General features: G+C 47.7%; 1 protein-coding gene across 6 annotated transcripts in view; it reads right to left on the minus strand.

The window, feature by feature from the left end:
* Positions 1-462: 462 nt before the first annotated feature.
* The window catches only part of KDM2A (lysine demethylase 2A), a 114,481-nt gene continuing 92,956 nt past the window's right edge, over positions 463-21,987 (minus strand). For all 6 annotated transcript variants that reach the window (XM_045893197.3, XM_064576107.1, XM_064576109.1 and 3 more), the window contains 9 exons: positions 14,762-14,845; positions 13,003-13,272; positions 12,331-12,462; positions 10,000-10,089; positions 7,340-8,052; positions 5,244-5,407; positions 4,487-4,645; positions 3,690-3,905; positions 463-3,272 (listed from right to left, as the gene is read on the minus strand). In XM_045893197.3, the coding sequence (XP_045749153.1) occupies positions 3,091-3,272; positions 3,690-3,905; positions 4,487-4,645; positions 5,244-5,407; positions 7,340-8,052; positions 10,000-10,089; positions 12,331-12,462; positions 13,003-13,272; positions 14,762-14,845 (2,010 nt within the window). In that variant the 3' untranslated portion in view covers positions 463-3,090. The remainder of the gene's footprint in view (positions 3,273-3,689; positions 3,906-4,486; positions 4,646-5,243; positions 5,408-7,339; positions 8,053-9,999; positions 10,090-12,330; positions 12,463-13,002; positions 13,273-14,761; positions 14,846-21,987) is intronic.

The raw sequence follows: 21,987 nt of genomic DNA on the forward strand, positions 1-21,987 counted from the left end.
CACGGCACACACATACCAAGGCAGAAAAGGTTTTGTTTTTGGTCGTTTTTAAAGCCTTTTTATTAAAAAAAAAAAAAAGAAGAAAAAAAAAAAAACCCACCCGGAGCCCAAAACCCAAATCAAAATATTTCCCATTGGAGGCTATTTCTTTTTTTGTCTTTTAAAAATTTTATTACACAAATATCTCCCATTCCCATGTGTCAGAGGAAAGATGTCCTTGCTCTTTCTAAAACCAATAGTGGAGAACGTTTAGAAAACGAAAGTCCAACTAGCTTCCCTCCTTCCCTGGCCCAAAATAACCCCAATGTGTCAACTGAGATAGCAGGACTTGCCCCCTTAATGCTTACATTTAATTTAAAATTTTTAGCACAACATTGGAGATTGACTCTAAATCAGCAACAAAAAATATATATTTACAATATTTCTCCGAAAAACAAAAACAAAAAAAACACAACCAAACCCTTTAAACATAGTGACTTTAGGAGTTTTATTTATGGAGCAGTTATTTTTTTAATCACCAAGTGATTTTATATTATATATATATAAATTTTCTTCCTTTCCTTTGTGGTTTTTCGCCCCGGTGCTTGGAAAGATGGAGGCGGGGTGTCTGGCCCTGCAGTCTGAGGAGGGCAGGCTCTCCTGGCAAGGCCACATCTCAGAGCAGATTTCGGGAAATGTGATGGGACTCCCGGGATCCTCTGTCCCCAGAGACATTTCTTTCCTCCACGCAGACCAACCCTCACCTCTAAAAACCATTTCCCCCCCCCTCACAGTCCTAGAGAAAAAGGAAACCCAGCAAGGGCATAGGTCCATCTGCTGCCACTCCTGGGCTCCCTTTCCTGCTGACCAATTTACGTGCGCGGTAAAAATGCTTGTTTTTCCAAACCAAAAACAAACGAAAATAACCCCCCCCCCCCCCCCCCAACCAAACCATCAGCTTGGAAACTTCTGTGGATGAAATGTCCCAAAGTCAGAGGCACTCTCCCGGCACAATCCCTGCTCTGAAGGGGTCTCTCCACCTCCCCTTTTATAAAAAGACAACAAAATGAAACAATCTTTTCAGTACTTTCCACAGGAGCAACCAAAAAAAGGCAGGAAGCTTCCAATTATAGGTCATTAACAATAATATTAATAAGGTTTTTGCTCAATACCCAGGGTTCTTTACAGAGAAGTTCCCCTAACTGAGGCACTCTGGAATAAGTCACTGGCATTTCCTCAAAGTTTCAGCCCCAGGTCACTGGGGCCTGGAGACCAATGGAAGGGGCAGAGGGTCACGGGAGCAGACTGCTGCTTTTAAGGTGCAGCCAAGAGAATCAGCAGATAGGAAGAAATAGACACAATGCCACCCCTTCCCAGGACCCAGTTTTCTTAGGAGGCCAGTCAATGCCAGGGTCAAAGCTGGGCTAGGTGGCAAAGAGGGATCCCCTCTGCCTCTATTGCTTTGGAAGTGGCAAGTGTGCAGTTGGCGTCTCTCCTCAGGGTGGCTCACGCTTCAGACCCCTGGTGCCTGGGCTCCTTCCCCTCCCCCCACAGGGTTTCAGGCGGAGGAGAGCCTGAGACTGGGCTGCAGAAAAGGGGCCAGGAAGGGAGGGGCCTGGAGGACGAGAAGGCGGGGCAAGGTTGTGCTATCGCTATCCTCACAGATGGGGAGCAGAGTGCAAATCCGCGTCTATCACTTATAAGCTCTTGCCACAGGCTGCTGCTATTGAGCATCTCCTCACACACTTAAATATTGACCCAAAAGAAATTCCGACCTTTCTTTTTTTTTTTTTTTTTTTAAAGTGCAAAAAGCTCTCTGCTGCCCTAGAGAGAGGATCTTTGGACAGGCCGTTCAATGCAAAGTAAAAGGGGGCAGCTGATGGGGCTCAACACAGGGCGGTGGAGGGGGAGACACCATGCTCCCCTCCCTCCCTCCCTCCACACACACGTGTAACACACTCAGCCACACACACCGAGGCACATGCACACCCCCTTCCACGGCTACAGGCAGAGGGCAGGTGACTGGCTTCAAAGCAGGACCCCCCTCCCCCCCACCCCGCCACAAGGTGCCAGATCAGTGAGCCACTGGGGCTGAACACAGGCTGGGCTCTGGGGGCTACACTACACCGGAGGCCCAGAGCCTGCTGGGAGGCAGGTGGGGAGCCAAGTTCTCTGCTCTCCCCAGCTCGGGGAGATCAGCTGCTCCCTCTGAGGACACACATCCTGGGAAAGCCCTGTCCAGGCAGCAAGGAGGAACATGTGGAATGGGCAGGGAGGCTAAAGAGGGAGGGGAGTAAGGAGATGGTGCCTGTCTCAGAATCTGCCTAGGAAGCAATAAAATGGGGGTGTCCCTGGGGTACACAGTTCCAGCTCCTCTGAAGAGCTTCAACCCCAATAAGTGCAACAAGGACCTCATAGAGACTAGCAGGCAAGTCTGGGGTGGGGTAACCTCATTACGTGAACTACCACGAGCACTGGACAGGATCAAGCTAAAGGAAGGGGGAGAGCATGGACACGGATGAGAGGTTTTATACACCTCAACAGCACCAGTATGATCGGCATGGGTCTGGCCTTCCTGGGGCTGCTGGCCCCTCCTGCATAAGCCGGGAGAGTGTGGTGGAGGAGAGACACGCACTGGACACCACAAGGAGAGCCTGGCCACAGAGACAGGGCCGCTTTCTTCCCTGGAAATTTGCTCAGAACCAGGCACGGCTGGGGACCATGGATGGGGAGAAGGGCCCCCGGGCCCCGCACAGATGATGGTTGCAGACACCCCAAACTGAGAGCCCGGCCTCCTGGCCGGTGAGCGAGCAGGCGGGTGGGCAGGTGAGCAAGCGAGCAGGCACCTCGACAGCACGCAGCCTGTGCTTTCCCCTTGGATTCGGATCAATTTTCTACTCCTTTCTCCTCAGGAGGGAGAGGAGCAGGCAGGTAAGCCTGGTGTCTACCACCCTCTCTGCCCCGCCTGTAGGGGAAGGGCTCAAGGGACAAGAGAGCAGAGAGGGAGTGTGACGCTGGCCTCAGAGCCCGTGCAGGGTCGGGGAGAGAGGCTCTCCTGGCTGGGGAGTCAGGGGAAGATCGGTTTCCTGTGCAGTCTGGGCTGCGTGTGTTTTAGCTGATCTTCTGTATCAGCTTCTCGTCAGACAGGCAGTAGAGACTGTTGATGGACAAGTCTGAGATGAAGTGCTCGCAGGCTTTTCGAGTGATCTGCTTGCATCCTCGAAGGTCGATCAAGGTGACATTGGCGATGCGCCGTAGGTAGATCAGGGTCTGGTCTGTCAATTTATTGCAACCTGTGAGGACAGTGAGCATGAGGACAATGCTGTGTACACACAGCCACAGGAGCCTACCTCCGCCACCCAGTTCCCCAGCTTTCCCTTAAAATAAATGCTAAGCAAAAGCCCTCTTTGTCTCGTAACTACCTGGCTCAGAGACCAGAAGTGCCCCTTGATGCCCCTCACTCCCTGCTCCACAGGGCTGACCCAACTGCACCGGCAATGGCCACGCCCTCAGGCACCTGACAACTACCTGAGGCCTCCATCCCCCAATCAGTGAAAAGAGAGAGAAATCCGTGTCCTTGTCCAGATATGAGGAAACAATTCCATTCAAACAGACCCAGGTCCTCTGTTTTACTGGTCAAGCTCCAGGGAGGGCTGAGCCCTTCAGGAGGCACAGGGCACTGTCTGTCATGAAACGTCACAGCGGCGTACCTGCCATGTTGAGCTCTGTGAGGGAGTAGCGAGTGGAAGACCCAACAGCGGTGAGCAGATTGGAGGACTGATCTGTCAGGTGGCTGCAGTGACTGAGGTCGAGTCGAGAAAGGAGGGGCATGTGACGAATGATGAGGCGAAGCGTGGCGTCTGTGATGTCAAGGCCTGCCAGCCGGAAGTCAGTCATGTTCCGGAGCTTGCTGCGATTGTCCTGACCTGCACAGGCAAGGAAAGAGCCTAGGTCAAAACTCTTACCCCTAGTCCAGCTCCAAAACTGCAGGCAGCTTCAGCTTCTTCCTAGCCAGACCTCCTTGCAGGGGTTAAGCAGAACTGCCCACACCCAGTCCTGCCTGCAGGCAGTGAGCAGGGTGTGGGGGCAGTTTCTAGGAAACCAGACACGTTTTCTTTCTTCCCAGCTGCTAGATTATGCCTCATTTACACAGCAAAAGGGTATGTGTGGAACGCTCCACCCCTCTCCACACTCCCACACTTTTCTAGGCCACAACGCAAACAGCTTTTAATGTCCCACCTCAACCATGAAGACTTCCCGGACTTCCTCACGATAACACTGTCTGGGTCCCAAACTCCAGCACCCCCTAAGACGATTCCCTCCTTTGCCTGCAGGCAGGCAGACGGCTGTAAATAGCTAACCTGCACTTACACACAGCCTATCACTCTGTTCTCCATTTGCACTCATCCACAGCATCATTTCGGACACTTCCTTAGTTTCTGAGACCGTCTGTCGAAAGACAAAGCTACCCTAAGATGAACACAGAGAAGTCAGGCCCAGAGCATACCTGGTTTATCAGCCGGTGGAGTCAGCAAGTCCCGAATTTGAGGGTCCTTGATTCCTACTGCCCACCGAAGATCAAGGGTCCTGAGAAGGGGGCAGCTGGAGGTGCTGAGGGCAGACACTGCAGACCAGGAACAGCCTGCTAGGAGGAGGTCTTTCAGTCCTACAAGGGAAGAAACCAACCATACACTCTATTACATTTTCCAGCTTTGGTGGTAAAACCAATTGCTTAGTTCCTACCAGAATAATATAGTAAGTGTGAGTGACTTCCTGTCTTCCTAGGACCTCAAAATGCTGAGGGGAAGAAGGCATTCTAAGGGGCCAATCATGGCGGTGTCATACTCAAATCTTTGCAGTGGCTGTGCCAACAAGATTCATGGTCTTTGCTGTCCGGGTGGTAACTGACTAGTCCAGTTAGTCTGGAGTGGTGCCTTGGGGACTGGCAGTTAGAGGGCCCTAGGTGAAGCCCTTGCTAATAAGCAGGAAGATGACAATGGCATGGGACTGCTGCCCGATATTGCCCTAAAGCAATTTTATTTTTAAGATTTTATTTATTTATTTGACAGAGAGAGAGCACAAGCAGAGGGAGAGGGAGTAGGCTCTCCACTGAGCAGAGAGCCTGACGCAGGACTCGATCCCAGGACCCCGAGATCATGGCCTGAGCTGAAGGCATCTGCTCAACCGACTGAGCCACCCAGGCACCCTGCCCTAAAGCAATTTAAAGCAGCACTTCCTAGAGCCAGCCTTCCCTGCCTGCTCACCTGGCAGCCTGTTGACGAGCCACGTCAGTTGTTTCTTGGAGATGTTGGTCCAACTGAGGTCAAGGCTGACTGGCTGCCTCTTGATGATACCACTGAGAGCCTGGGGTACAATAGCCTTACACCTACTCAAGTCAATTTTTGTCCAAAGTCTCTTGTCGCAGCACCTGTGATAGAAGGAGAGAGAACTGGCCATCAGTAACCCGGTACCCCTTGTCAGAGGAGCTCCCATCAAAGGGTGCTATGGGCTTCTGGGAGAAGCAGAGCTCGCGGAGAGCCGCCCTCCTAGTTAGGCTCTTCTACAAGCAGACAAGTACCACGCCCTGGGTTCTTTGTTTTGCCTCAGAGAAAAGGGCTTGTCTTTTACTGCAACCCTACAGGGTAAGTAGTGGATAACTTGACCAGTTCACCGATTTGCTCTGGAAGGGCTGGGAACACAACTGTTAGGAACACACAGCAAACAATATACTATAACCCCTCATTTGTATTAAAATATGGCTCCCGCCAAAGCTTGTAGAAGGAAGTATTAAAAAATTTGACTTCTTACTGCCTGAAGCCTTAGGCTTGCCTCCATTCTCTCCCTTGTCAGTCAAGCCCAGCCGCCTGGGATGCCGGGCGTTCCTTGGCACATATACAATCCAACCTGCCTTAAGCTGTACAGAGCCCATTACTGTATCAGGCCGAAAGAGGCTCTTCATCATCAGGCCAGGAGAGTCTTCTCCCTGTCTTGGGTTTCTTCAGTGCTATCTTTTTATTTTCTGCTCCAGTCCAGACCAGAACTGGAAGGGAAAGGCCTGCCTTTCCACTACAGTCTACAGTCCATAGGCCACAAATAGCAGTGTAACATGCAGGCTTCTGTTTAATATTTTACAGCCCCTGCCCCCAAGCCTGGCTCAGAGTCTGGTCAGCAGGGGAAGGGGAGACAGCACATAATATGAGTCTTATGTGACTTGGCCTGGAAACTGAGAGATAGAGCCAGGCAGGCCCGCTAGCCCTACAAAGAGAAAATATTAGGACAATTTGGGTAGATCACATATTAATTCAGATTTGGGAAATAAAATCGCGTTTGCAAAGAATGAGGTCTTTATTTAAAGACTGAAAATATTTCACCAATGGCACATAAGACTTGTGTGGCAAAAACAAGCTGCTTATGATAGAGCAGTGAATCTCAGACTTTAACATGTATCAGAAGCCCCTGGAAAACGTGTTAAAAACAGATTGCCTGGCCCCACCCCCAAAGGTTCTGACCCAGAAGTACTGAAACGGGCCCTGAGAATCTGCATTTCTAACAAGATCCCAGGTAATGCCAGTGGTCCACCAGTGGTCTGAGCATCACATTTTGAGAACTACTGTAACTGGGCTTGACCCAGATACAAAGGATATGCTATGTCCTAGCGTCTAGGAACCACAGGAAAAATTAATGCCCTATGGAAACGTTTGTTCATCATCTCGAGGGACTTTTTCCCCCCCTAAGTGTCTTACTGTTGAGCTTGAGAAGGAACGGTAGGTCTCATTAGGAAGGATGAATAAGTCTCAGGAAGCTTCAAAACTGGACTCTGCTTCCTGGAGAAAGGATTTCTGGTCCAGACTTAGGGCTTAAGAACAAAAACTGGAAAACTGTGAACACATTCACATTTTTTGAAAAGCATGTCCACCTCTTTCAGCAGATGGAGAGGTAACTGAGGCAGGAGCTTAAGAGCGGTCACCTGTGTCACCAGCAACAGGAGTGACTGGCACAGCACACGCTCTTCAACGACTGTGTGATGAGTACAGGTTACTTGAGGGGGGAAAACTAATGACTAAAGTTTTAGCACAAACTGTACAAATACATCCCCTACATCAGTTTCATATATCCAGTAAAGAGAAACGGGAAAATATGGAGCAGGGAGAGGAAGCAAAGGGCCAAATTTCCCCGAGGACACCTGTAGGCACAAATGGCCACATCTTTAACAGGACCCACTATCTAGGGAACAGACTGAGTTGAGTCAGTCCTTGGGGACCCAGCCAGCCTCCAGATGCCACGACACATGCAGTTCTCATATGGAAAACCTGCCACCTACTCCCATACCCCTATTCCTGATCCCTGTATCCCTGCTCACCATTTATACCACGTCTTGCACACTCGCATACATTCACAAAGTTCTCTGCGGCTGAGGTAGCGGAAGACAGACATCCAGACCTCCCGCTGCATCCAGCTTTCGTCTCCATCCTGAGCCCAACTGCCCCGGCCATTCAGCCTGGCTGCACCCCCCTCCTCTGCACTGTCATCTTCCTCCTCCTCCTCCTCCTCTTCCTCCTCCTCTCCCCCCAGCCCCTCCTCATCCCCACGCTGGGGGGTTCGGGCTGGGCAGTGCTGCACTAGCACACGGGGGGAATGGCGAAGGTTGGCAGAGGAGGCCGTGATGGCCTGCAGCTTGGGCACAATGGAGGTCCCGTGGAGCTCTTTGGTGGGCCTCTGCAGCGTGACAGTGAGGTACGATCCCCGGATCTTGGCTTTCTCAACTTCAGACAGCTCCTTTTTGCCGCTGGGATTGTTCTCCTTTTCCCGTACCATGGTGCGCTCTGTGGCCTGCAGCCGCAGCAACTGCCGCCGTTTGAAGCGCTCATCGCGGCTGGCACTGTGGTGGTCGCTGGGGCCAGCCCCAGGGGATGACCGAGTCACCATACCCCGGGGGGAGACTGGGTCATGGATGAGCTGCAGCATGGAAGTGGGTGAGTGAGGCGGGGGCGTGAGGGGCTCGTCGCAGCTCCGCAGGGGCCGCAGGACTTTGGCTTGCACGGCTTCTTCATCACTCTCTTCCATTTTCCGCTTCTGCAAAACAGGCCCCCAAAAGCCCCGTCAGCGCCTTTCTCCAAAACCCTCTAAATTTACGTGAGCCTCATGGTTGCTCTCAGGAGACTCGAAAGAAGACAGATTGCTGCTCTTCTACGCTGAAAGGGGTAGCTGCAGGCTACAGGGTGGTCACTTCCTCAGAGTCTGCAATCTGCTGGATCGGCAACTGAGCTCAAGTCTGCTGGAGAAAGCTGATTACAGAACAAACCCTTAAAATAGGTCACTTGGGAAATCTACCTGTAACACAAAGGTCTGTGTCCAAGTACAGAGGAGTGAGATCCAAATTTGGGCTGCATGATTCCACAGCCCACCTTATGCATCTCTTGCCCCAAATTTTGGGATTATTATTCCCTGGATAAAGATATCCTTTAAAGAGGCCACAACTTTACCCCTATGCAATCTGACCATTTTTAATTCAGAGAGCTCCTTCACCCTGGAGATGCTTCTGATGGTAGATGCTTGTGGTAGAAGAAGAGCAGCGCACAGATGCCGTTTCAACTAGGACAAAGAATCTGACAGCCGTGAACACCACTTTAGCTCCACCAGTGTCTTAGATGGACTCCCCGGTTGCTGCTTCCACTCCATACCCCACCCTATCCCTAGAGAGCAACTGCACGGGAGATAAAGCAGAGAACGAGAACCTCTGTGAGGAACTGCAATGCTTCAGATGCATCTGCGCTGGATGAAGAAGAGGAATCTGGGTTGGGCTCAGTGAAGCCAACGTTCCACAAAGGCCCACAACCTCATCCTAGGCCACTTGTCTCTTCCTGGAGCCCACTGTGACTTTGCCGTGATGACGCTGAACCAGTGTTCCACTAGGGATCAGCGAGCAGGGGTTCACATTTTCCTCAAGGAGACCGTTTCTGTCCCTCGGCAACAAGCCCCACTCCCTTTCCTCTATACCTTCTTAGAGCACTCCGGTTGGAAGAGAATGACCACCTTTTGGGTGCCGGCTTTTACAATGCAAGAAGGTAACCCTAAAACACAGCATCTGTCAGCCCATCTGTTACAGGAGGGAGGCAAACACCCACCACTACCCCCGCTGCCGCTGCTGCCAATGAAGAAAAATGTAAAAGCTTCCAGTATAAGAACTTGAGGTAAGGAGAACTTCAGCACTAGTCAACTCTAAATCCCTGCACTCCCAAGACAGACTGAAAATTCAACTACCTCAGTGCCCAAGTGGGAAGAAACAGAAAGAAGATAAGGAAACTTGTCTCTACTCCTGTGCTGCAACGGACCCAGGGGAGACCACTGGGGCCTGGATGGCTGCCACTAGGCCAGCTGCCTCCTCCGCATGTGCCCTCAACAGGTCTTGTTCTTGCTGGTCTGAGTAACCAGAGTCCTTTTGGCCCTTTAGCATTACCCACTGGGCCAGCAACCTCCACTACTCAGGGCCAAGGTCATGGCACTGGTCCCCCTGCAGGGAGGGGCTACCTCTGTAAGACATGTTTGGGCACATGGGCAGGGCTTTCTGCAAGGCCACAAAGGTGAAGAGGACAAAAATGTGAGCCTGCTTAACTGGAAACTCCAGCACACCACTGTACTTACCCACTGCCTCAGGTCACTGCCTTCCTTCTAGTTTCATTCCTCAGGAGCAACTGTGCTCGCCTCACTGCCCTCCTCAAAGAACCCACCTGTGCTGCCTCTTTTTTTAGGGTCCCAGAGTGTAAAAGGACCTCAGCAATTTGCAGACTCCAAGTGGAACAGTATTCAGTAATTTAAAAACCCCCAAACATTAAAAACTCAAACAAAAGAAAAAAAATAATTAACCAAAGGGGGGAAGAAGATATCATACACAATACAAAATAATCTCTGTGGGTCACAAGAACCATGTGAATAAAGTTGCAAAGGCAAACGTATTCAAGCCATCCCCCAAGCCCAGCATTTCCTTTCTTCTCCAGGGCAGTCTGGAAAAAGCTCCCTTACCTGGGCTTTCTCCGAGCTGTCCTCCTGGTAGCACTTTGGACACTCCCAGCAATTTGGCAATTCCTCATTAAGCAGCCCTTCTCCATCCATCTAGAGTAAGACAGGGATATTAAAAATCTGTCTCATTAAAAACAAACAAAACGAAATGAAACAAACCCCAGCTTTTTTTTTTTTAAGATTTAATTTTTTGAGAGAGAGAGCAAGCGAGCGCACAAGCAGGGGGAGCTGCAGGCAGAGGGGAAGCAGGTTCCCCACTGAGCAGGGAGCCTGACGTGGGACTCGATCCCAGGACCCTGGGATTATGACCCAAGCCGAAGGCAGACGCTTAACCAACTGAGCCACCCAGGCGCCCCCACCCCAGCCTGTTTCTTAAGGCTCCTTTATCACTCAGTAATAGCCACATGGTTGGGAAGAACGTGGAAGTTACCTATTCGTAAACACGCTGACCCATAGGGGAGGAAAAACTCAGCCACTGGGAGAGTGGCCACCCTCACTCTTGGTTACTTGATCAAAGTTAGATTCCATGAGGAGATTCCCAAGAGTCTGGGTCAATGTGGGGTCTCTCCTGACATACAGATGTATGTATTTATCTCTTCCAACACATTTATTTTCCTGAAAGTTTCCTGCCACTTTGCAAAAGGAACTGACTACACAATTCAGAAGGTGCCAGACCTCATCTTGATTGTAGGGCACAGTAATTATGACTGCTTGGATTCAGATACTAGTGGCCTGGTCTCTGTGACAGTGTTCTCAACTGTAAAGTGGGGATAAATAACAATTCCTATCTTACAGGGTTGTAGTGAGGATTAAATAAATTACCTGTTAAGTGTTTAGGAAAATGCTTAGCATATAGTAAGCACTTTATCAACATGGAGATGATACCCTATCTTACTGATCCTAAGATGCATAGTTTTTCACATTTGAGTATTTCTAAAATTAGGCTGCTTCTCACAATTAACAGTACCTTACAATCACTGTCAGCCAAGTGGCAGTCATGATATAGTTGTCACCCTTGGAAAAATCAACAAAATACCAGCACCAATGCCCTTTAAATTGAAAGAAACATGAAGAAATAGGGTAGACCAGACTTCATAGGGCTGTCTTCAAGATGTAAACAAGAGGGGTGCCTGGGTAGTTTAGTCAGTTAAGCGTCTGACTCTTGATTTTGGCTCACGTCATGATCTCAGGCTCGTGCTCACATTGGGCTCTGTGCTCAGCGGGGAGTCTGCTCGAGATTCTCTCTCTCTCTGCCCCTTCCCCCACTCACGTGTTCTTACTCTCAAATAAATCTTTAAAAATTTTTTTAAAAAAGATGTAAACAAGGAGCGCCTGGGTGGCTCAGTTGTTAAGCGTCTGCCTTCGGCTCAGGTCATGGTCCCGGGGTCCTGGGATCGAGCCCCGCATCGGGCTCCCTGCTCCGTGCGAGGCCTGCTTCTCCCCCTCCCTCTCCCCCTGCTTGTGTTCCCTCTCTCGCTGTCTCTCTCTCTGTCAAATAAATAAAATCTTAAAAAAAAAAAAAAAAGATGTAAACAAGAGAATGCATGTAAAACAGTGGTTCCCCAGGTGCCTGCGTGGCTCAGCTGGTTAAGGGTCAACTCTTGATTTTGGCCTGGGTCATGTCCACAGGGTTGAGATGGAGCCCTGCATCAGGCTACGAGCTGGTAGTAGAGCCTGCTTAAGATCCTCTCTCCCTCTGTCCTTCCCCTCCTCCCTCTCAGAATCAATCAATCAATCAATCAATCAGTGGTTCTCTACCCCAGCTAAACATTAGTATCATTTAAGGAGCTTCTGTAACACACTTAGGCCCAGGGTCCATGCTTGAAGAGTGGACGTGACTTCTTAAGGACTGCATCGACTTCCTTATTACCTTCTTAAGAGGCCCTCAAGTGGGTACCAAGCCTGATACAGAATGAACACTCATTAAACATTAGCTGATACTGTAACTCTCACCATCTTTCAGGAACTCATATCCAGAGATACAATGAAGTACATAGCAGAGATGCTTAAAGGCACAACGCATTCCAAAATAGACCAGGCAGTTCCACAATGGCCTAGGGACTCCAAATACACTATTTGGAGGCCAGACTGCAGGAGGACAGGAACTGGACCTATTATTTTATGTCCTGGGCTATCCTCAGGGTCTAGCACAGTGGCTGACACACAGTCTAGACATCTGAATCAAGGACAGATGTTAGACCATGACATGACTCATAGCTGATGGTCCACATCAGGGATGCTGGTAGCCTCTTGTGACAAATTCCCACTCTCTGCTCCACTCAGTGCTTTCACTCTACCAGCTGGGGCCTCAGGTGCCCTTACGCCTCTCCTCACCTGGAGGCAGCCAGGATGAACAATCTCATTGCAGATACAGCATTCCATGAGTTTCTTCTCGAAGTCCTGTGTCTCCTCATTTTGATCGACCTCTCCACAGAGGGAACACGTGACTGAGTGAGGCAGTCTGGGCTACAAGAAGACAAAGATAGAAACCAAGAAAAGAGGAGACTTAGATCCTTATCAGTTCAGCTTCCCTTTAACTCAAGATGGGTGATTTGCTTCCTGTAATTCTCTTGGGAACATTCAGGGAGCATGGAAACTGGGTGAAAAGAGGTTTCTGGTAGAGAAACCAGTGGAGGAAGAAGATAGAACAAACCAGCTGAGAACTAGAGACAGAGACCAGTTTACTCTCCCCAGTCTGTCTCAGGCCTCACATGTCCCTCCTTTCTAATCCACTTAAAGGGACAGACAGCAGTGAGTTGCCCTTGAAATACTGCTCTCTCATTTGAAAACTGGGTGAGGAAGGATGAAAAATTAAATAGGATCATTTTTAGTATTAGATATCTTTCTTCTGAACCCACAGAGAAAAGGAACAAAACAAAGCAAGCCAAAAAGAGAGATTTCTTTCCATCTCTTAAGTCTTTAGAACTCTCACTACCTATACTTCAATCCCTTTGGCACCCCCCCTTCTCCCCCTCCCCCAAGTTCTTTACCCAGCAGGCCACTTACTGCCAAGCACTGCCGAAGGACACAGGACTGCTTCATGCGACCAGGCCCCCCAAACTTCTTCATGTCTCTGCAGTAGTGGCAGACTCCACACTCTCCTTGCACACAGGCTTTGCATTTCCGACAGCGCACTCGTCTCCGCCTGGCTCCTGACACTATGGGGGAGGCGGCAGCTGGCCTCACAGGTGTTAACCGAGGAGCTGGCTTCATAGTGTGAGGCTTTGTGATGGGGATGGTAGGAACCCGCACCTTTGGCCGGGCGGGGAATTTAAGCTGGAAAGAGAAAGCAGTGAGGTCAAATATATCAAGTAACTTTAAGGACTGGATAGGGTAGAAGATTACACAGCTTGGCAAACTATGGCCTGTGGGCAAATCTGCCCACTGCCTGTTTTTGTAAATGAAATTTGACCAGAACACAATGACGCTCATCTGTTTACGTATTGCCTATGGCTGCTTTCACGTGCAATGGCAGAGTTGAGAAGTTGCCACAGAGACTGTATGGCCTGCAAAACTGAAAATATTTATTTATTGCCTTTATTATATTTATCATCTATGTATTACCTTTACAGAAAAGGTTTGCCAATCCCATCAGGCTTTTTACTTCAGCCACATCCCTCTCACTCTGCTGAACTGTGACAGTGCCCCCTCCCTGAAGCTTTCTATGTACCAAAGTCACTCCAGGAGCCCTCCAATATTTCCTTAACCTGAATATTACTACTCAGAAGATACTCGTAAAGAAGACCGTAAACTACTTGAGGGTGAGATGGATCTTGCTCATTTCTTTAGTATTCTGAATCTGGTACATAACAGATACTTCAATAGCCCTTAAGTGTAGAATATCTCTCTCAGGTATACAGTTATAATTTTATTACTTGCATTCATCCTGGTAATCTTTTCAAGAACAAGGACTGGGCCTTTTAGTTCTTTATTTTTCCATGGCACCTTAAACATGTTTCTGACACAAAACATTCAATAGCCAGAAATGACTACAAACTGTTCTGAGGCAGTCTCATGTGGTTAAGCACAGGCTAAGTGGGACCCCTCCGCCTGGGAAGTGGCTCTTTTAAGACATGTTTCACAGCTATACACCTAAACACTCCTGGAATGTGATGGTTCTGCAAGTTTCAACTGGGGAACACCAAAGAAGGGCCTATGCCAGATCTGGGATTGGCCATGCCAGACTCATGGCCAGGATCAGAATGCTAGCCCTTACTTTTATTTAATAAATAACCTTGACAAAGAACAATATGGGAAAAAATTATACAGGACCTAACTGAAGAGGCATGAAAACTCCTGACAATTTATTTGCTAACAGGTAATCCTTTCCTTCTTTTTTCAATTTGATACCGAAAAATCCACATTAAGGGGTTTCTTGAGTGTGCACTCACTCCATCATAGAAATACTCTGGCCATTTAAATATATATGTAATTATTTTAACTAGTTTTAAAAAATATCTGTGAAAATAACTGAATCACCAGGCCAGAAGGATAGGAACCAATCCATTCTGGCGAATAAATGCACACTTTTGCATCTAAACCTGGAGGCAGGTTTCTAGTTTGATAGTTCTGTTAGGAGAGTCACCTCCAAAGATAGGCAATTATCCTGACCTAAGAGTTAAAACAGAACTGAGTAATGATTTTCTGTCAGTTTATATTAATGCACCAAAAGCTGTCTGCCTCTCGTTCTTTTTCTTCCTGGAATGGTAATGGTCAGCCAGCAAATGCTTCAGCAGCCTGAAGATCAAGAAGAATAGTTTCTTACCTTATCCCTTTTTGGCCACTGTACTATAGGGACTCCAGTGAGGGCTAACTTGGGATCGCTGTTGGCAAGCTCCTCCAGCAAAATCTAAGGGTAGGATAGGACAGAAGAGGGGGAAGAAAAGCAGGGCACAGTGAACAAAGAGCCAACCACTCCCAAGAGCATCTAGACTTAGCCCCAGTCCCTAAAAGCAATGTGGGAAGGGCAGGCAGGCAACTGTGTTTTCCCTTCACTTATAGAGACTCACTGCAAAACAAATAAACTGAAGATGAAAGAGAAAACTCCAACTAGCGTAGTACTATCAAGACTTTGAATTTACCTTTGCTCCCAACCCCACACTTGCATACTCACTGTACTTTTAATATGTGCGCTGAAGTAACTAGCTACATGGCGACAAGTGTTACTTGTCACACAGTTCTGTATACGGCAGTAAAACTTTATATTGCCCCTTTACTTTTCAATACCAGTCAATGAATATTATCAAGAAGTAAGTACTGCCTTCATTTTTGTAGATCTCGGCAAAGTAGCAAAAAAGATTGTCTAGTACTGGATTAATAATATGAACGGCAGAGTCTTAATGTCCTGATTCAACCCAGAGCTCTAAGGCTGATTACAGAAATCTCAACTTCAAATCAACCGATCAATTGACCAATCTCTCTCACACACACATAAAGTCAATTATTTGGCTTTATTCTTACAAATGGAGCAGGAACAAACGTAGGGACAACAGTTTAGATGGCTTTAACCAATCTACTTTGAATGACTTGAGGACAATGCTACAGTAAGAAACTGCCACTTAAGTCAATTATACTGGTTGAGTGTTATTTGGACGCAAGTCTTTATGTTTTAGACAGAAATTTCTGAATCCCAAACCTTCTAGCAGAATGAAATCCCTCTTCCTCTGACCTCATGAGCCCTAATGCAAAGGTAACAGCAAAAGAACACAAATCCAGAAGATAAGTTATAAGATTCCTTTCAGGTTGCCCTAGTATATTAACTGTTTCAACAAAAACTAAACTTTGATCCTAGACAGTGAGCATTCCTGGGCCATCTTTAATAATCATTTCCATATTCCTATGGGCTCGATGCCTAGAAGACCAGGACTTTTTGAAGCATGAAGCACTTCTCTACCAAGCATTTTCACCCTTAACCTAAGGATCATGATCCAAACCCCGGAGCTGGGACTCAGAAAGACCCTTTAAAACTCACACCCAGGAAGCTCCTCCACAAAGATCCCCTTTGCCAAGTCTCCAGATGCCTCTCACCCTCCCCCAAACTGATTTCATTTGCAGACGTTTTATTTACTTCAAGTTGCTATGGCATCCTATTCTGAAGCCTCCTGTTTAACACCGCACAGCGTGGGGGTGAAGAGGCGGGGTGCGGTGCCACGTGGGACTAGGCTCTGGCATGGGCTCCAAATCTCCCCAGGGTGAAAAACTCAGGTCCATTCAAAATGTGTGCTAGGGAGTGCACAGTTCCCCTCCCCCACTTCGTACTGCGAGGAGTAGGACTCTGCCCATTTCCTCTGCCGGAGAGCACTGAGCTGTCCACAAACAGGGACTTTCCACTTTCAGCAAAACAGACCGCACAGAAAGATCTGCGATTGTTTAAGAGTAGGAAAGGAACCTAACTGTTCACCAAAAGCAATCTAATTCTACCTGCAAGATTTTTTGTGGGGGATAGGGAAAGGTGGGTAGAGAAACTGTCTCTGCGTGGGGGGTAGGGGACAGCTGTTCACCCATATACCACTCACTTACTGGGGTCTGTGTGGGTGTGGAGGGAAATGCAGATTTCCTTCCAAGCCTTATTTTGTTGGGGCCATACGACCAAGCTCGCCCTGCTTCATCAAAAAAGGCAGACTCCAGCTGAGGCCCTCTAAGAAACCATATAAAGAAGCCACCACCCTTCACCAGAGGGGGTTTGGGACGGGGAGCCGAGAGCGGGGGTGGAGTGCGGAAAGGCTGACGCCTATCTAGGCTCCTGGCATTCGGGAGAACATTCAAACACAAGCCCACACCCCACACATCACAGGAAGGGGAAGAGAACAGCGGGCGTCTGGGCAGAGAAGGGAAAAGGATTCCCAAAAGCCAAGCGACCCAATTCAAAAGCATATCCCACCAGGAGAGGGAACAAGTGCAGCGACGGCTCACGCAACACTAAGTAACCTGAGCATTGTCCTGGACTCGCCCGGCAGGCTCTTCTTCTGCCTCTTCGCCGAGACAAAGTCCCTACAGTTACACACACCCCGAGTCAGAAAGGGTTTGCCGCCCGTCCGCCTGACCTTGCGTTTTTCGTCGCTCTGGAGCTGCCGAGGCTCTTGGTTGAAGTTTCCCCAGCGTCTTTGTTTTGTTTTCTGTATTGGAAGTTGTGCTGAAGGAGTTAGGTTTTCTCCCTCTAGGAAAATCCCAATTTACTTGAAAATTCTGGAATCTCCCAAAGTACATCAGTCAGGGCAGTCCGGCTATAACCCTTCAGGCTACCAGAGGGAGCAGCGTGTCGTGCTCTGAGCTCCTTCTCAAGCCCTTCAGCTCAGCCGCGGCTTCCTGTGCCTGCGAACAATGCTGCTGCGTCACCCACATGCAGCTCCCAGAAATGCTTTGCAACGGAAGATGGCAGGAGGGGGAGCTGAGCTCGAGTGAGCGAGCCAGGCAGAGCGCCCAGCCGTCCTGCTGCAGAGTCGGGAGGGGGTGTGCTCGGCGAGGGCTGGCGGCCCGGTGATTGGAGGAAAGGCTGCCCAGGAGGCAAGCTGGGCCGCGCCCCCGCCTCCTCCCTCCCACCACCACTGCAATAGGAGAACCCAAGGCCGGCCCCAGAGGGCTCCCTCTGGCCGACTTCGGAAGGCGCCAGCAAAAGGAAAGGCTTTAACCCATTCTGCACCTGGGCCCGTGAGTGTCCTTGCCTCCGTCCACACCCTTCCCCTCAGGGTCACCTTTTATTGTTACAGACAGCACTCTTTCTCGCTGACCACTCACACACAATTCTCTCCCCTGCTCTTCAGGCAAACAGCAAGTCACCCGAAGTTCAGCCTGTCCAAGAACCAGGCACCCGGAGCTGAGCTCCTCTGAGTTCCTTTCTTCCGGCACACCCGCCTGCTTCACCTGCCCTCATTGCTGCTCTCCCAAGCCCAGGATCCAGAACAAGCATACGTGTTTCCAGGAAAACCTTCAGGAACGACACATTTCAACCAATATTGAGATATTCAATACATATGTCTGTTTAATATCAACTACTTCTACAACAGATGCCTGCCTCTGGTTGCGACTGGGCACTCTACCACCAGAACAGAAATGTCTAGGCAGCTCTTCTAACAGTTCCATCATGACCAAGTCAAACTAGCTGAGGCTCAATCTCAGGTCGAGGTGCTTTACTCTCCTGCCTCGGAACCAGCACAAGGAGCCACTGAATTTGTGTCTGCCAACTCCATATCCACCAGTCTCCTCAGACTCTCCAGGACTCCAGCACTCTTGCACATTTCGTATTCTAGCTGTTTATTTTGCCTGCCCCATTCTTGATGTCCCTGGATGAAGCTGGCGACTCTGCATCTTGTCAGACACCTCAACCATGCCATTTCTGACAACCCCTCGAATGATGTGTGTCATGCACTCTCCATGCATTGATCACGGTCAGAGCGAAGCTCAGACTGAATGAGCACTCTCTCAGGCTACAGTGTACTGTATTTTTGGATCCAGATTTATGTAATTTTTAGACTCTCATAAATGTAACTTGGCTTTTTCAGAAATTACAGAAGCTGCTTTGAAATAAACATCTCAGGCCACTAAGAACCTAGCTAAGAAACATTCTTATTTCCAGGACAGTTGTTTCAGTGAGTTTCTAGTGCAGAGTCAGTGGCTAATAGGCTTTATGGGGCCTAGGCTTTGCTGCCAGGGGCTACATATTTTAATTTTTACAGTAGTTTACCAAGGAAAGGAGGGAGTTCTATGCTTTTTGGCTGAGCTCTTCCTGAAAAAGTTTCTGTGATCATCCCAATCCTAAACCTCTAGTTTGCACTTTATCTTAAGACTCAAAGACCAAGGCAATCAGCCTATTATGTTTGAAAAACTTTCCTTAATAGTGTGAGAGGTCTTCTTGGAAAATCCTTGTTTTGGTGTTAGTCCTATCTAACCTAGAGGGATGATAAAGAACGAATACTTAGGAAAAACATATTATCATGTTGTAGCAAGTGAAAACCGTAAAGGTCACCAGGAAAGGACAAAACCCAGACAGGATACTAGGGAACTCCAAATAAGTTTCCAAATCACAAATGTTAAACAAGGCCAGTTTTTTTCTATTAATTTAGAATAAAAGATAGGCAACAAAGATCAGAATTAGTAAGAACATGACATGTAATACAGTAATATAATGAAAACACTTTGAAGAATTATATGTATTTTAACCTAACCTTATATGCCTTGTAGCTGTTAAATTATTTAAAACTTTCTATTTAGGGGTGCCTGGCTGCTCAGTCAGTGGAGCATGAGACTCAGTCTTGGGGTGGTGAGTTCGAGCCCCATAGGGGGTGGAGAGTTTACTTAAAAAAAAAATAAGTATAAGTAAACAAAACTTATCACTTATTAAGAATGTGTGAATTATTACATATAACAGTAAAAAGTGCAAATGAAGTTTTATTTATAGAGGGTGCCTTTTCCCCCCGCTAATCTAGTTTATGGATTAAGATCTAATACTGGGTCCTCTACCAGTTCTTCTCCTTAACTAGTGTCAGAATCACCCCCAAAGTGTCAGATGACGCAAACTTGTGATTAGTGTCTATATTTATCTGAAACCATGACTCTCTGCTTTCAGTTCTATCGTACTCCTGAGATAGAGCCTACTGTAAATTTTTAGATCATGGTTACAAAATGTTAGAATCTCAGATCAGAGCAGGAGTAGTAGCCTATTGCACCACAAAGAAGAATTCTGGAATTTATAAATTGAGAGCCATTTATATAATGTTGGTAATGAATATGTATCATCTAATAGGAAAGTTTATTAACTTTTAATTTTTTATTTATTTTTTTAAGAGCTCGCCTGAAATTTTTATTTTATTTATTCATTTGACAGAGAGAGAGAGAGAAATCATGCGTGTGCACGCACAAGCAGGGGAGCAGCAGAGGGAGAGGGAGGCAGGCTCTCTGCTGAGCAGGGAGCCCGATGCGTTGTGGGGCTTGATCCCAGGACCCTGAGATCATGACCTGAGCCGAAGGCAGATGTTTAACCGACTGAGCCACCCAGGTGCCCCTAACTTTTTATTTATTTTTTATTTTTTATTTTTTAAAGTAGGCTCCACGCCCAGCATGGAGCTCAACATGGGGCCTGAACTCATGACACTGAGATCAAGACCTGAGCTGAGATCAAGAGTCAGGATGCTTTAAACCAACTGAGCCACCTGGGCACCCCTTATTTATTTATTTTTAAGTAATCTCTACACCCAACGTGGGGAACAAACTCACGACCCCAAGATCAAGAGTCACATGCTCTTTCGACTAAGCCAGCCAGGTGCCCCTTAACTTTTGAATTAATAAGACTGGCACCTCCTTCCCTCAGGATAGAATCCACCCACCCACCCACAGTGTTCACTCAACACTCTACGTCATGCATGGTACCTGTAAACCTAGAATGCACTTACTTTCTCAGCCCATTTAAATGCCTGCTCCACCACTGACTTGTAAGCCCCTTGAGGGCTTGATCCATAGCATGTTGGCATATTTACTCCAATACTCAGCCTGGTTCCTGGCACAGAGTAGGCAGGCATTATTCAGAGTAGTGGAATAAATGAATTTCAAAGATTTGTAACATCTAATTTTATTTTCTGTAATAGTGATATGGCTTATTAAGTACTCTACTAACATTATCATTAATTTTCAGAATAGCTCCACTGAGGTAGATGCTATTTTACAGAAGAGAAAATAGGCTTTCATAGATCTAGTATCTTGACCAAAAGTCACATGTTTGCTAAGCTTATCAAAATAGCTTAGAGAGGGCGCCTGAGTGGCTCAGTTGGTTAAGCGACTGCCTTCGGCTCAGGTCATGATCCTGGAGTCCTGGGATCGAGTCCCGCGTCGGGCTCCCTGCTCAGCAGGGAGTCTGCTTCTCCCTCTGACCCTCCCCCCTCTCATGCTCTATCTCATTCTCTCTTTCAAATAAATAAATAAAAATCTTAAAAAAAAAAAAATAGCTTAGAGAAACCAAGAAAGTAAATACACAACACTGAATTTGTTTCACTGAGGTGGGCAGCCTATGTACATATATTAAAAGCTCCTTTATGACCAAAATAAATACAAACAACAAAATAAAGTCTTCAGTCTTCCAGCTGACGCCCACCACATTGCTGTGACCCACTGGCAACAGTTGGCATGTCCCTCTCTCCAGCACCCCTGCAATGCACATACAAAAGAGACTTTTCTTGCATTAATGGGATTGTACTATATACACACTGCTCTAAGTTCTGTCTCTAATCAACATCTATCAAGCACAAGACTTTCTGATTTCAGAGATGTGAAAGTATCTCTGGATACTTTCTGGAGTGGGAGAGAACTCCATTCTACCTTTAGTACACTTTTAGGAGTCAAAGTTACCACACCCTCCCAAACATACACACTACTGATTACTTTCCCCTGATCTTTACCAATAAGTCAACACTTTTTAATGTCCCCTTTTTTCTCGAATCCCCTTCCAATTTTATATTCTATGATCTTCCTTCAACATGCAGAATTTAACATTTAGAATCTTCAAAGCCCTTCCCCCCCATCACTAAAATGGACTTTTCTTTCGGGGATACGGAATTATGGATCTTTCATCTCACCACTTCTGCTCTCATCTCTTCTGCTAGTTCTTCGTGAGAGCCACACAGGCTGCATCAAGAAACAATTCCTCTCTCTGCAGGAAGAGTAAACTCTGGGTTTGCAGCTGTCCTCCACTGCAGCAAGTTCTCTAGCACTGCAGGCTCCAGCTGTGCAGGAATGGCACCTACTCAATCCAATGCTTCTTTTCTTTTGGGTGATGTTCAGATTCTCAAAGTATTGAAGCTCTAAACTCACTACTGTCTTAAGGTCGGATTAAGCATAAACGGTCAAATGCAGGAATAATTAATCCACTTGATCTTAAGTGAAACTACCTGCAGAGCTGGGATCTAAATCTGTTGTCTTCTGGTATCAGCTGCATTTTAACTATGGTATCAGGTAAACAAGACAAGGTGTGGGACAAGCCCCTGCAGGAATAATCAAACACTGTCA

The sequence above is a fragment of the Mirounga angustirostris genome, unplaced genomic scaffold (assembly GCF_029215605.1).
Source record: "Mirounga angustirostris isolate CCGP_5_RB_7025 unplaced genomic scaffold, mMirAng1.0.hap1 SCAF_13, whole genome shotgun sequence".
Taxonomy (NCBI): domain Eukaryota; kingdom Metazoa; phylum Chordata; class Mammalia; order Carnivora; family Phocidae; genus Mirounga; species Mirounga angustirostris.